General features: G+C 55.6%; 1 protein-coding gene across 6 annotated transcripts; it reads right to left on the bottom strand.

Annotated features, from left to right (window-relative positions):
- Nucleotides 1–95: 95 nt before the first annotated feature.
- On the bottom strand, nt 96–11503 carry MICAL1 (microtubule associated monooxygenase, calponin and LIM domain containing 1). Of its 6 annotated transcripts, none has more exons than XR_015132918.1 (26): nt 11172–11435; nt 9550–9620; nt 9145–9450; nt 8833–9040; nt 8452–8556; nt 8006–8110; nt 7740–7895; nt 7006–7106; nt 6251–6508; nt 5860–5975; nt 5540–5666; nt 5312–5393; nt 4597–4744; nt 3997–4187; nt 3719–3807; nt 3541–3594; nt 3239–3347; nt 2988–3144; nt 2595–2671; nt 2022–2298; nt 1805–1905; nt 1436–1549; nt 1219–1312; nt 945–1044; nt 756–829; nt 96–371 (listed from the first exon to the last, which is right to left on the bottom strand). XR_015132918.1 is itself a non-coding variant. In XM_086317387.1 (26 exons), exons 3-26 carry the CDS (start codon nt 9400–9402, stop codon nt 223–225), a joined length of 3213 nt encoding a protein of 1070 aa, XP_086173513.1. In that variant the 5' UTR covers nt 9403–9450; nt 9550–9620; nt 11172–11503; the 3' UTR covers nt 96–222. The 6 variants fall into 6 exon arrangements, 3 of the variants coding, with proteins under 3 accessions (XP_086173513.1, XP_086173512.1, XP_086173514.1); XR_015132919.1 differs by having other exon boundaries at nt 3541–3582; XM_086317387.1 differs by having other exon boundaries at nt 3264–3347; nt 3541–3582; nt 11172–11503.
- Nucleotides 11504–14512: the final 3009 nt, after the last annotated feature.

Genomic DNA, 14512 nt, shown 5'->3' with positions numbered 1-14512 from the left:
CAGTGTGATTGTCACAGTGTAGACCTTTGGGCTCCCACCCGTCTGCCCTCCCTGCTCAGTCCCCACCTCACACCTGCAGCTAGCCAGAAGTCCTGTTTATGTCAGAAACTTTTTATTGTAAACACTGAGGCACTCTCCCAGGCAGCCCAGATGAACACAGGGTAGCACTGTCCTGGGGTAAGGCGGTCTTCCTGGCAGATAAGTCAGGCAGCCTGCCCTCTTCTAGCCCTGGACCCCGGGCTCCGAGGCCAGCTCACTGAGCCTGCGCTCCTCCTGGAGGCGGATGAGAGCATCTCGCTGGTTCACCACATCCAGTAGCTTCCTCAGGACCTGGTCCTCAGCCTGCCGATCGGCAGCTGTCTTTAGGGTTTCTGAAGGGAGGAGATGAAGCTTAGAGGACAGAGGATGCAGCAGAGAGGCACAAGAGGCACAGCCTAATCCTAGCCTGTGTGACTTCTACAACCCCTGCTGTTTGCCACCCTGTGAAATTGGCTTATCAACACTAATGGTTTTCTAGCATTGTTAGCTGCAACATCATTCTTAAAGGAAATCTGGTGTAAAAGCTGAGTTGTGCAGCTCTGACTGAAGGTGCAGAGTAGGCGCTTGGAGCCCCATCCTCTGGTGTCCTTCAGTTCAAGAGGCAATTCAGAAGGCATTTCAGCCTCAGAGGTACTCAGATTGGAAGACTGTTGCTGGGCAGTATCTGCAGTCACGAGGCTTGTGCAAATACCAGCCTCTCCCCACATCCTGCTTACCTTCCCGGTTCATGTAGGTTCGCAGCTCTTGGTCCAGCTGCCACTGTTTCTCCTCCAAGTTCAGCTCCTGCACTCTGTGGAGGGCAGGAATAGAAAAGGCACAGATGCCTAGGGTGAGCAATGCCCTGGCTGGGGGCCTGCCTGACTCAATGCCACTGTCCCCCACTCCCCAACCCTGACACCCCTTACGTGATCATGAGCTCAGCCTCCTCGGCCACTAGGCTGTTTTTCTTCTGGACGAGCTGTAGCAGCTGTTCCACCCATAATGCCTTTTGCTTTTCAGGGGAACCTGATGAGGAAAAAAGGGGGCCAGTCAGGCCTCCAGCCAGGATCATAGGAGTCGTGGCATGAGGAATAGAGCCTGCTGTGAGCCAGACCTAGCAGTTTGGGGGTTGCTGGGGGCAGAACACAGTGCCAGGAGGCAGAGGTCTCCTAGTTTTATCCCTCCCGTATCTTTACTCACTGCTTTGGCTCCTCAAAGCCAGCTCCAGCTCTGTGCCCCTGGCCTCCAGCTCCCTTAGAGCAGCCTCGATCTCATTTAGTCGCCTCTGGATGGCCTGAGGAGTACAAGACGGGGCCCAGGAGTCTCATGATTGCTCAAGAACAGAGTCCCAGGGGAGCTCTCATCCCCAGTCTCAGGATTCTAACCCCATCAGAACCTCGGAACCCTGAAGCCGCACCTGAGCCTTGCAGAACCGCTTCATCTCCTCCTCCTTGGCCCGGCGCAGCAGAGTCCGACGCCACGTTGGATAATTGTTCATGGTGCCTGAGTTCTTAGCCAAGTTCCTCAGAAACTGTGACAGAGTCAGTGGATAGGGGTTGGGGAAGCTCCATTTAAGAAGGACCAGAAAGACCCTAGACTGGAAGTGGGGTAAGTCTGATAGAAAAGGTAGAGGCTTAGGGACATGAAAGAGTCAGACCACGTGAGAAGGCAGTTTGGGCTCAGAAGAGGCTGGGTGCTGTGGGTTTCTCCTGGGTGAGGGGAGGCGTGTGTTGAGTGGATGTGTGCTGGCTTGGGCAGAATAGGTGGCCAGGTTCTTCCCACTCACATGTTCCATGTCTGAGTCCAAAGGCACATCTTCCTCTTCCTCTGTTTCCTCTTCACTGGAGGAGGACCTCTCTTCTTCCCCCATTTCCATGGCCTCAAGAACTGAGCAGGACGTGGACATGGGCTGGAATCCCCACGACCTCCCTCCCCATGCCCCACATACCTGTCCAAGAATCCAAAAACCACCCATGCCATCCCCACCCTGAGCCAGCAGCTACCTTGAGGGCTCTGGACTGGCATTCCCCAGCCCTTGAAGCTTGCTTCCAGGGCTTGGTGGGCCAAAGTGGAGCAGCTTCGCGGGGGCTTGGGTGGCGGCTCCATTTCCGGGTCAGGGGTGAGATGAAGGGAGGATAAACGCTGGCGTTCTGGGCTGGAGAGGCGAATCAATCGACGGGTGGGCTGGATGGGGTTTGGGACAGGACTGGTCTCTTGATGGAGGTCCACGGGAGTTGCGGGGCCTGATGGCGTGTTATCCTCACTCAGCATGGGAAGGTCCTAGAAAAGCCACCAGATGTTCTGGTCAGTGAGTGACCTGCCCAGCATGGGCTGAGGCTGCCCCTTGAGACAGATGTGGTACCTGGCATTCCTCCATTTGTGCCATTTACTGAACAGTGTCAGGCAGTGTTGTGGATACTTGAAATATGTCAGTAAGTAAAACAGGACAAAGATCTCTGCCATCATGGAGTTTACACTCTCGTGGAGGACATTCAGTTTCCCCCCATTCACTCTGCTGGGCCGGGGAGCCCTTTCCTCCTCCTCACCCCCCCACCACACACTTCCACAGCTTTTACCTGACTCTCAGGACCTCTATCGCTGCTATCTTCTTCGTGGCCTGTCTGAGGCAGGTGCTGGAGGCAGTATAAATATCCTGAGAAGGTGGGAGAGGGAAGGAGGCATCAGATGTAGGCAGACCAAGGATCAGATATTCAGTCTATCAGGGAAGGTGGGGGTGACAAGACTGCATTTGTTGGTGAATTTCTACCAGCCTCCTGGTTTCTCAGAACCCCACATTTGGGGCTTTGGAGGGGACAGAGAAGACTGAGCTTAGGAGAAGAAAGCGTAATCTTTAGCTTGTTTTTCTACCTCATGCGCAGCACCCCAGTTCCTCTCCAGTTTCAAGCTCCTGACCCTGCCTGGTAGGGCCAAATGCAGAGTCCCTCTGAACGCCTCCCAGGCCAACTCACCATCTCCTGGGTGCTGCCTATAGCCACCTGGCCATAATGTGGCCTCACAGATATGACAGCGGAAGCAGCTCCGGTGGAAGAAACGGCCATCAGCACAGTGGCGTTCCAGGATATAGAGGTGTTGCCCACAAAGTGCACACAGATCCTCAGCACTGGCCTGCAGTGACCCCCAGGTCCCAGGTCAGCTGGAGTCAAAGCCAAGGTCAGCCCTTCCCCTGAAACACACCTCCCTGCCCTTCCCAGGTCTTTGCCTGCAGACAGGGCCCCCGTGCTCACGTCCTGCTGCTGGGATGGTGGTGTCATTGGTTCATCAGGCTCTGGGACAGGTGGCTCCTCAGTACTTGGGGTCTCAGCCTCTACCTGAAAAGGCCAAGAGGTAGAGGGACAGGGTCAGTTAGGGAGTCATGTGTGCAGATGAAAGAACTGGAAGGGAAAGGCGGTGAGACTGGATGGGGGGTTCGGTACAGGAGCTTGGGTAGCAAGCAAGACCTGGGGGACAGGACGTGGGAGAGCACCTCAGGGAAGGGACTGTCCAGCCCCTGCGTGCACTTACCTCCAGGCGAGGCTTCTTGCCACCAGCATCCTCCCCATTTTCCTGCAACAAGCCCTACATTCTAAGCATGGGCTCTGAGCCCCCACTTCTTTCCCCCAACTCTGGATGTCGTCCTCTTCATCTCAGGGACCCCCACAAGAACCCCACTGCCCAGCCCAACCCCACCCAAACTCTCTACCTGAGTCCGGGTCCGTTGCAGGGTCCTCTGCAGTTTGCCAAGGAATAGTACAGCGCTGGCAGCGCCTGGGGAGCCTTGGCTGACCGAGCCTGTGAGGAGAGTCGTGGAGATCAGGGGTGATACTATATCCCCAGAAGAGAGCTATGAGCCAGCCCAGAAGGCTAAAGGATACCTCTCCCAGGATGTCCGTTAGAGGGCGCTCTCTTGCTTGCTCTGTCTGTCTGTCCCTCTCTCACACACACACACCCTCGTCGTCCCACCCTTGTCTTCCAGCTCACCTGGGTTGTGTGGTACGCTCTTGAAGGCACTATGGAAGTGGCTGAGGTAGGCAATGAGGCCAAGTGGGTCACTCCCTGCCACCATCGCCTGTGCGGACAACACTGGTGTGATGCCCAGCTCATGCTCTGCCATCTTCAGCGCCCAAGAAGTAGCTTCCAGAGCCCCCATTCCCTGGAGCTCGGAGGGTTCCCTATGGGGCAGCAGGGAGAAAGGTCAGTGGGAGACCCAGAACTTGAGCCCACAGAAAGGGGAGGGATATCGGGAAAGGGAGGCAAGGGCAGGAAGGGTTTTTATTCTCTGCTGCACACCCACCACCACCCAGCCAATCACAACGGCTTCTGGCCTTGGGGGCCTCCACCACTCACAAAGCTCTCCCTAGTGAATGCATGCTCATGGGCAGAGGAGCAGGAGTACTATCTCTACAGAGGTGAAGCGACTAGAGCAGGATTATTAGCAAGTGATGGTGCTGGGATGCAGTGGCTGTGCCACCTCCTACATGGTGATCCCCTGTCATTCCACACTGCCTGGAGGGGGCGGTGGAGAGGCATGGAAGAGAGGGAGGGTCTATCAGGAACCCCCAAGCCCAATCCCTGACTCACAGTAGGGCGGGCCGCAGCCGGTGCACCAGGGCACACAGAGCCAGCCCATCAGCCCAGGAGGAAGACAGGTCAGTGACATGGACTCCTGGGTACCCAGCCGTCTGCTCCTGGCACCAGCGCAGCAGCTCCTCCTGGGAGCCCACTGCCCCTAGGAAGAGGAGGTTGCACTTGTACCCAGGGCACCCCAGCCCGCAGAGAGAGCCCAGCTGCTGGCTGTGGGGTCTGTATGGGAGCCAGAAGCAGGGACCCACCCCGACTGAGCACCAGCCTAAGAATGTGAGCAGCACCTCCTTCATCCCCATTTTCTCATTTGAAAAAAAATCTTTTGGGGGGATAAAGTGAAATCACTGCTAGCCACAGAGAGGCCAGCGGGCTATGAACTGCGGGGCAAGGGAAGCCCAGAGGCTGAAAGGAGAGGCAGGTTTGGGGTCTGCCAGGTGGGAAGGGGCAGGACAGCCAAGAACAGCGCAGCACGGCTGCCATCCAGTGTTTCAGTGGTGGTTAAAGTGTTGAGATACTCCGCACAGGCTGCCAAACGGCTGCTGCCAAGCGCCTGCTGCCCTGTGCTCTCCAGGATGCCCCCAATCTCCACCCCCCAACCCAGCGGGGCTCCAGCACCCTGCTCCCTGCTGCCAGCAGCTGCAACTGCTGTCGGTGCCTACGCATCACTGTTCGGTCAAGGTTTTAAACGTGCCCGTGGAGGAGGACTGCTCACCAGTGGCTGCCTTTCCGGAGTCTGTCTCGTCACTCATCCTCTGCACAGGCTCCTTGGCCTCCATGTCGTACAGGTCTCGTACCTACGGCAGCCCCTTTCAGGTCTCCAGGCGGGCTGACCACACACCCGCTCAGCCCATGGGGGAGGGCTGCCTGGGTGGGGCTCACCCAGAGGGACAGTGGCTGCGGGGACCAGGAGGCAAGGGCTGCGCTGGGGTGGAGTGCTGACCTGACTGGGGGTCACAGCCCGGAGGTTCAGGTTGGGGTAGCGGGTGGTGGGGTCCAGCCCGTACTGTGCCACGTTGCGGTGCATGTTCTCCGGGGACGTCTGTGACAGGAGCTGGTACAAGCTCTCTCTAGGGGATGAGGGTGAGGGACGGGCACAAGCAGGAGGCCACCATTAGCGCTCACCCCTCAACCACCACCAGGCCTTTGCCTTATTCTCCTTTATCCACTCCCCTATCTACTCCCCCAGCATCTCCGAACCTATTCCCGTGTCTTGTCCCACATCCAGCCCTGCCCTGCCCCACCCCCCAACTCAGGCCTCACCTCTCTGCCAACACCTCTAGGGGCCCAGCGCCCTCTGCCCACCGCTTCACCATCCAGGCGGCATCAAAGGCTGCCAGGAAGCCCCGGGCCACTCCAGTGCCCAGGGGCCAGAAGGGCTGCAGGGCCAGAAGGACAAGAAACAGCTCAGTGAGGGCCCAACGGAGGGCCCAACCCCCAACAGGGTTGCCCGAGCCCACATGCCCCCAAGGGCAGAGCTGGAGGCCCCCTGACACCACCAGGCCACCCTCAGCTCCTCTTTACAACAGTAAACATTTTATTACCCACCCCCACTTCCCATGAGGCTGCTTCTTCCCCCAACCAGGGAATCCCCGTGCCTCCTTACACAGAACCCAGAGAGCCACTCCCCAAGCAGGGAACACTGAGCCCTTACCTCCACCAGGCAGTCCCCGACCAGCCCCAGCAGCAGGCGGGTGCCGTGCCTCTCCTGCACCCGAGCAGAGCTCTCTGCCCGCATCATACTTGTGAAGTCAAAGGCAGAGACGTCCGGCCGCCCGCGGGCGTCCCGGGCAAACTCCAGCTTCCCAAGCTTGCCGTGGGTGGCGAAGTCGGCAGCTGCCCGAGCAAAGCGCTGCAAAGCCTCGGGCACCACATTGGCGCTGCCCAGCAGCCGTTCAGTATCGGGCCAGTCCTGTGTGGCCGACAGATCAGAACCATCAGTGTCCCGTCCCCTCAGGTACACATCCTGAGGCCCCAGGAATGGGCTTCCCCAGATTAAACAGCAGTTGGAGGCTGAGCTGGGACTAGACGTGAATATCCTGCCTCCCAGGCCCAGCATCATTACATGTGTTCAACTAGTTCATTCAGCAGATATCTTCAGGGTGCTTACTACATAGCAGGCACCATTCTAAGCTCTGGGAATCATCAGCAAGGAAGAGACAGACAAAACCCCTCGTGGAGCTTAGTCCTCATGGAGTGCAGTGCTGTGACTGGTATATGGTGTTGAGCCCAGAATAGGATTCAAGTGGCCATGTAAGTCTCAGAGGAGAAGAGCTTACTGAGGTGGAGAAAGTGCCACTGCAGACAGGATGGACTCCCTCCACACCCAGGGGGAGACCATGTCCAGGCCTGGACCCTACCTCCCAGGGTCCACCATTCAGTCCCCCCATGCCTGGGCCTGGGCCCCACCTTATGCAGCACTCCCAGCCGTAGCAGGCACTGCTTCTTGGCTGTCATCACAAAGTAGTGGGTGTCATCTTTGTAGTACACGATATTCTCCAGATCGATGCCTGTGGGGTCAGGGTAGGGTGCAGGGGATGTGTCTCCTCTAGTTATGTGTCACTTCTCCAAATACACCAGACATGCCTGACCTCTGAGCTGGGATCACAGCTTAGCCTGCAGTGGGTCCTTCCTACACAGGGACCCATGAGTTCTGGTGGCACCATGGACCATCTATCTCAGGCCCAGCAGATGGAGGAGCAAAGAGAGAAACCAGGGTGGAGTGGCAGCAGGGAGACATGAACCACACGGTCACAGGCTTACAGAGGACAGCCTGGCTTCTCCAAATGAGATGCGTACACTCCAAAGGGCGTGGTAGTATGAAGCCAAAGAAAACCTAGAACACCTTCTGGAAGTACCACTTACACTTTGAATTTATGTCACTTTTATATTAAAGCCTATGTACAGAAGCACAAAGCAAAAGCCCATGCATTTGGCAAGAGATTTCTAAGACTTGTCATGCTGGATGGCCAAGTGCGGTTGTGCCTGCTGACTCCCTGAGGGCTCAGGTTCTTTGCTGCCAGGACCACAAAGATGGACAAGTGTGGGATTCTTTGGACTGTGGACAGGTCTAAGAGGGAGAGTCGGGAGCTAGGCCACAGTCAGGCACTCGGAAGGGAAACCCTGTGAGGAAGGGCCCTGACCTGTAGCTTTGAGCAGGCTCTGGAAGAAGCTCTGGTTGTAGATCCTGGCCACACCACTGATCTCGGGCACCTGTGTCTCTTCCACGGTGCGCCCGTTCACAAAGTTAGCCGTGATGCCAATTGCCAGTTTGCCGCGCATTTCTCGCACTGTGAAGCCTAGAGGTGGGGACAGGTGGGGAGTGGCCGGGGGATGAGGGGCGTAACAGCCTAGAAAGGCCCAGGAGGAGCTCAAGATGCTGGCTTCTTCAAGGGAAGGGATCACTCACCTTCAGGGACGAATTTACCTCCAGCTGCAGAGATGAGGACATCAAATTCATACTTGGCCAGTTGGGCTGGGGGGCTGGGCTGGAGCTGGGCACGCCAACCACTCCCTGGAGCAGAAGATGTGAGTGGCACAAAGATATAGAAAACTGAAGGGGTGTCTATATTCCCAGGACAATCCAATGAAATAAATAAACATTTAAAGGGTTTTGTGGTTTACAAAGCAGTGACACAGTCTATCAAATGACACCTTCACAACAGCCATGGAAAGGAGGTGAGGAAAGAAATACTTCACATTTTACAAAAGTCCAAAATGAGGCTCAGCAGGGTTTGAAAAAGGCCAGGCTGTGAGAAAGGGAGACTCAGCTGACTCCCAACCCCACCCTTTTTCTTTTGCAAGGCCAGGGTATCCTTGGTACATGGGGGTTCTCAAGAGCAGAAAAATACCTACCCTTTTTGGGAGGAGGCTGCAGGCCAGTGAAAGTGATGCCCCAGTGGATTTCCACCCCCAGCAGTAATGCCACTTTCAACAAGAGGAGCTGCAGTTGCCGGATGCCTGGAAGGGAGAGGACATTAGCGACAGGGACCCCAGGATCCTACAGCCTCCCCAAATACCAGTGTGTACCTGGTCTGGGCTGGAGAAAGTCTTAGAGCTCACTCAGTCCAAGTGCCTGTTTTACAGGTGAGGGACCTGAGTCCTGAAAGCCATCTGACTGCAGTGAATCTTGACCACCCTGCCCTGGGCTGGCCCAGCAGCCCCCAACCCCCACCCTACTGGCCTGTCTCTAGGCCCAGGCTCATCCGCCCCTCCAGGCCACCACACGGTGCTCACTGATGTGGTCCAGGGAGCCTGTGCAGAAGCGCCCATAGAACTTCTTGGCGCCGAGTGCCCGAAGGTCGTGGATGGTGAAGGGCCAGAGGTGGAGCACGTTGTGGCGAGAGAACTTGGTGCGCTTTTCCACCAGCACCACTCGGGCCCCCAGCATCGCCAGCTCCACAGCAGCCCGCAGACCGCAAGGTCCCGCACCCACCACCAGGCACTGCGAACACATAAGGCAGCACAGGCATGGCGGGGGGCGGGGGGAGAGGGGGCTCCTCTGACTCCGCCCACTCTCCAAGCCCCACCCCAGGCACTGAGACACACCTTAGTGCCGGTGCAGGCCCGGCCCTGCTGGTAGATGGGCTGGCTCGCTCTCTTGTCCAGCTTGGCCCACAGCGACTTGGCATTCCAGTAGTTGAGCTGGGCCTTGACCTTGTGGTACTGGGAGAGCCCCCCACCAGGCTCCACCCCCAGGGCCCCGCATAGCCCTTGAAAGCTGCTCAACACATCCTGGCACAGCTGGGCCTGCAAGAAGCTCTCAAAGTGGGCATGCGCTGGGTTGGTGGAGATGGTTGAGGCCATGGAGACCCCTGGGAGGGGATCCTGGGGAGGGGCAGAGGCACGTGGTTGCTGGAAAGAAGAAAGGAAGAGATTGCAAGAGGCTGGAGAAAGGAGGAAGGGAAAAGAGGAGAAGGCAGTGTGGTATCCCCAGGGAGCTCCAAGTCCTACCCAGATGGGCTCCTCTCCTCTCTGTCAGCTGCTCCACAGACAGCCGCAATCCATTCAACTTCAAGTGAAATCTGCCAAGTTTGGAAATGAAAAATCAGCAGTCCTGAGCCCAGTGGGCCTGCAGAAAGCTAGGGAGCCTCCAGCTCAGCCTTGTCAGCCAGGAATCTCCAGGCCCTACTCCAATCCCTGGGGGACAGCAATTCTTACCCGGCCTTAAGCGAGGCCCTGCAAGCAGGCCAGGGGAATTTCTCAGACATGAAGAGAGCAGGGTGTCAGAGAAATGGGCTTTCCTTGCAGTACAGATAGGGACAAATCTAATATCTGCAACACCAGCTGCCAGGCACACATACTGTCCCATCTCACCCCATGCCTCCTTGTGCCCGGCAGCCCTCAACCCTCAACGGACTCAGTGTGCTGTTGGGTGTGGTGTGTCTTATGCCAGGGGCAAAGTTTTCCTCCTTAGCACTTGCCATTGCCTCTTAAAGGGGAGGAGGAGGTGGTGGTGGTGGTTTAGTCGCTAAGTCGTGTCCAATTCTTGGGACTCCATGGACTGTAGCCCGCTAGGTTCCTCTGTCCATGGGATTCTCCAGGCAAGAACTCTGGAGTGGCTTGCCATTTCCTTCTCCAGGGGATCTTCCCCACCCAGAGATCGAACCCTGGTCTGCATTGCAGTCAGATTCTTTACCAACTGAGCCTCTAGGGAAGCCCCTTCTCTAACCACGTAGGATCCACTTCCCACCACCAAACTACCTTAACAGACAGCCCCAGGATGTTGCATCTGTCTGGTGACAAACAACTAACTGGGCCTATTTCTGACTCACTGTGGTCAGAATACTTCCCCTGTGACTTGCTGCTGCTCCAGTGGCCACAAGACCGTTGGGGAGTTGGGGGGCGACAGGGCAGCAGGATTCGCTCCGCCCAGCTTCTCTCACTCCCATAGACACCCCGCCCCATCCCTGCTCGCTCTCCCAGGAATCTCTCCAGACAAGGCTTCTCTTTGTCCCCTTCTCCCTCGCTCGGGCACCCACGCAACTTGAGGGGTGGCAGAGCTTTCTCACTTTGGGACCAGGAGGAATCAGAGGGTACGGGGATGTGGTTTCCCACGGGGGAGTTAAGGACGGTGGTGGCGTAGACCAGGGAAGACCCTTGAGCTGATCCCCCTGACCCCATCAGTCGCCTTCCCGGTCCCAGCCCGGAGCCCCGCAGGCCAGGCCCAGGCAGGAGATTAAAATCACCGCCATAGGTCACCTGGACGAGGCGGACTGAATGTCAGTAAGAGCAAAGGTCTCTCTTGTAAGGTGGAAAGGAGGAAGACCTCAGCGAAGTGGGGAGAGGAGCGACCCAATCTGGAAACACCAAAACAAAGAATGTGCGAGCGGTAGGGCGGTCCAGGATGGAGGGAGCTGGACCACTGGCAGCGGGCGGTTGGGAGTACTCACACTCTGGACCGTAAAGTTTGGGAGGGGCTGGGCAGGACGGAGGCGCAGAGAGACGGCGCCTGACGGGCCAGGCGGGATTCACGAGGGCCTCGAGCCACGTTTCCCAGGAGGCGCGTCCCTACCCCCCCACCCCGGGACCCCGCAGGGCGGGGGGCGCACATTTGGCGCAGCTGGACAACTTACCCGGGGGCTTGGGAGCCCGCAGGGGTCTCTTCCTGCCAGGCGGGCGTCCCAGTCCGGGCGGGTTGGGAGGCGGGGACAGAGGAAGGGGGGTGGAGGCGGAGGAGGAAGAGGGGGGGGGGGGGGGTGGAAGAGGCAGAGGAGGCGCGGACCAAAACCCGGGATTGAGGGGCTGCGGGCCGGTGCGCCCGACCGGCGAGTCTAGCTGGGCGTGGGCTTCGGCAGAGCAAGCTCAGCTGGCAGAGCCTTTATTGGAGCCTCATTAACATCTCATTAGCCGGCGATCCCCGGCTGGGGGCAGCCAGGGGCCCGCCCACGGCTGCAGGGTGGTGCCCGAGGGCGTGGCGCCGCCCACGCAGTGTTCCGGCTAGGGGCGGGAGACCCCGGCCCAGCCTAGCCCTGTCGCTTAAGCCAAGCGTAGGAGGCTCCGGGAACCCAGCAGCACACTAGCGGCGGAGGCTCCGGGAGCCCGGCAGCACACTAGCGGCCTCCGGCTCCATTCCGGAGCCTGCGCCTAAAAGCTTGTCCTTCCCAGGCGGGCGAGGCAACCCGCCCTTGCGCAGTACCTACTGAGCTGCCGCCTTCGAGACCTGGGCCGGAGAAGGAGCTCGCTCTGAGCAAGAAGTTTGCAGAAGCTGTAGGGTAGCGCCGAAGCATCTGCGTCCTTTACACCTCTCCTACGAGGAGATTCACGGCCCGGGTACTCCACGATGGATCCAAGCTCGGTGTCCACCTACCCTGCAACCAGTCTGCACCTAGACCCGGGCTGAGGGCATCCGGCACGGACGCAAAGTCCTGGAAACTCGGCAATATGCAGCGTCCACAGCGGCAGAAGTGAGAGGGCAAGAAGGTCTTGGGGTAGGGCTGGGGGTGTTGGACCACTACTAAGACAGACGGAAATGAGAAGGGTGTAAATGAGATGCTGGCTCCCCAATATTCAAGAATGCCTGGGAGAAAGGACCCACAGAACTGTTTGGTACCAACTTCCTCATATTCCCAAAGAGGAAACAGCTGAATGTGAAGGCACTCTTCCAAGGTCATTCAACTAGTTAATATTAATAAAACATCAGTTTTCCTTTATTAAACGTCTACTATGAATATTAATCGCAATGATCACAAATGTCCCGTTTTACTGAAAAGGAAACCGAAGGTCACCCGTGGCAAAGTTACACAGCAAGTGGCAGAGCTGGTATGGGACCCAGGTCTATCTACCACCACACCAGTGCTGATCTAATGTGACAAGTGAAAGGCTGGCATCCTGAGAGACTGCTTCTTGTTTAGAGGAAGTGACACCATTACACTGGAAACACTCACAAAACAGAGGAATGAATGGCACTGGAAAGAGCTGGGGACCCTATGGCTCTCCCCTTCTCTTTATTCTCTCTTTGCATTGCCTGGAAACCCTCTGAGACCCAGTAAGACCTATATATACACTGCTCCCAGCTTGAGATGAGAAGCAGGGAAGGAGAAATGCCTACTTTCTGCTGGCAGAGGCAGGGAATTGAGCCAGGTCCAGCTCAGGAAACCAGGGCAGTCTCCCAGCTGGGCCCATTCTAGCTCTTGGGTATGACTAGTCATTTGGCTTGAAATCAATTTGCCAAATATGAGACACACCCATATTTAAATACATTGTGTCAGAAGGATTCTAAGTCCACTCTGAATGGGTTACCTGTTTTAGAATCATTCCATTTCCCTTTCATTAGTAGATGGTAAATAATCAGCAGCTCTGACTTTGAGGTTAGCAGAGGCCCTGCAAGGTCTGGCTCTTGACTCAATGACTTGCATCTCAACCAAATAGGAGTTTGTGGCTCTCCAAACGGCAGAAGGTAAAATTTGTCTTTAAAAAAGATCACAGAATAATGACTTCATCAGTGCTTAAAAATAACTGCTGACTTGGAGTTTCACTCTATGTTAATTAAAGATACATGGTAGAGCAAAGAGCAATGGGGAATGGTTTGTAATCTAGAAGATCTGGCCAGATGGCAGCTTTACTTCACATGAACTTAAGCGACCTTGAAAAGTCACCAACCAGTATGTTTCAGTCTCAGCTCTAAATGGAGGCACTTTAATTACTGAATCTTTTCAATGCATTTTGATTCTAAAATCCTGTTACTCAATGTTGGTGATTCTAAGAAATGTACAAATTCAATTTTAGACTTTCTTCAAAGACAGTCATGATCCACATTATTGAGTCATGATCCATATTACATGTGTATACAAAACTAAAAATACTGGCACAAACACACTGGCTAATTTATACTGGGTCAAATAAGTGGCTGATATGTGAAAAATCAGTTGGGTTTTTTGTTTGTTATTGGCCATGTGGGACATGGCCTGTGGGATCTTAATTCTCTGACCAGGGATCAAACCCAAGCGCTGGATATGCTGACTCCTAACCACTAGACTGCCAGGGAATTCCACAAAAAGTCACTTTTAAAAGAATCTCAGGACTTCCCTGGTGGTTCAGTGGTTAAGAATCTGACTCTCCAACTGGCAGATGGTAAAATGTCTTTAAAAAAGATCACAGAGTAATGATCTGACTGCCAATTCAGAGGACATAGTTCCATCCCTGGTCTGGGAAGATCCCACATGCCATGGGGCAGCTAAGTCTGTGGGCCACCGTGACTGACCCTGCGCTCTAGAGCCTACAAGCGGCAACTCCTGAAGCCTGCGCACCTAGACCCTGTCCTCTGCCAACAGGAGAAGTCACTACAATGAGACCCCCCTACCGCAACTAGAATAGTCCCTGTGTAGCAACAAAGACCCAGTACAACCAAAACTAAATACACATTTTAAAAAATAATAAAATAATCCCATTCTAATGTTTTTGCAAATAAATCATGCAAGTAGTGGCCTAGGTTAAAAACCTGAGCCATTAAAACAGGGTTCCTTTCCTCTAATTTACACCATGTTGTCTTTCTGCAATGCCATCCTTACCTCACCTCTCATCCTTTCATCTCCTAAACCTGGAGTCAGAAACTGGATCCCATACTGCAGGTGATGGTTCTAAGCCATCCTATATATGACTTTACACCCGTAGGTCAGTGTGTTCAAAGGCCACACCCACAGTCAGGAGCCACAGCTGCTGTCTAACCAAGCAGACACAGGAGCAGACACAGCTCCTAATGTAAAAATAATTACCAGCTGAGTCCAAAGTGTAGCGTGCTGTGGACAGATATGAAAGGTGGCTTGACTGAGATTAAAGGGTAGGAGACAATTAGAGGGTGAGGAAGTGACACTTGCACTGAATTCTGACACATGTGCAGACGCTGAGACGGAGAGGAGGCGCAGAAACCTTTCAAGCCTGAGAAACTGCCTGCCTCAAAGCCTAAGGCAGGAAGTTG

The sequence above is a fragment of the Bos grunniens genome, chromosome 9, assembly GCF_055505025.1.
Source record: "Bos grunniens cultivar Pamir isolate PY7600 chromosome 9, Bosgru_T2T1.0, whole genome shotgun sequence".
In the NCBI taxonomy this organism is placed as follows: domain Eukaryota; kingdom Metazoa; phylum Chordata; class Mammalia; order Artiodactyla; family Bovidae; genus Bos; species Bos grunniens.
This window is presented reverse-complemented; position numbering and strand designations above follow the sequence as displayed.

Bases quoted from the DNA above. Each gene is read 5' to 3' on its own strand.
- MICAL1 (XM_086317386.1), bottom strand. From the start codon at position 9,402: ATGGCCTCAACCATCTCCACCAACCCAGCGCATGCCCACTTTGAGAGC. The intron at 7,896-8,005 runs GTGAGTGATCCC...CCCCACCTCTAG, and splicing joins AGGTAAATTCGTCCCTGAAG to GCTTCACAGTGCGAGAAATG. The intron at 3,595-3,718 runs GTAGAGAGTTTG...CTTAGAATGTAG, and splicing joins TGCAACGGACCCGGACTCAG to GGCTTGTTGCAGGAAAATGG.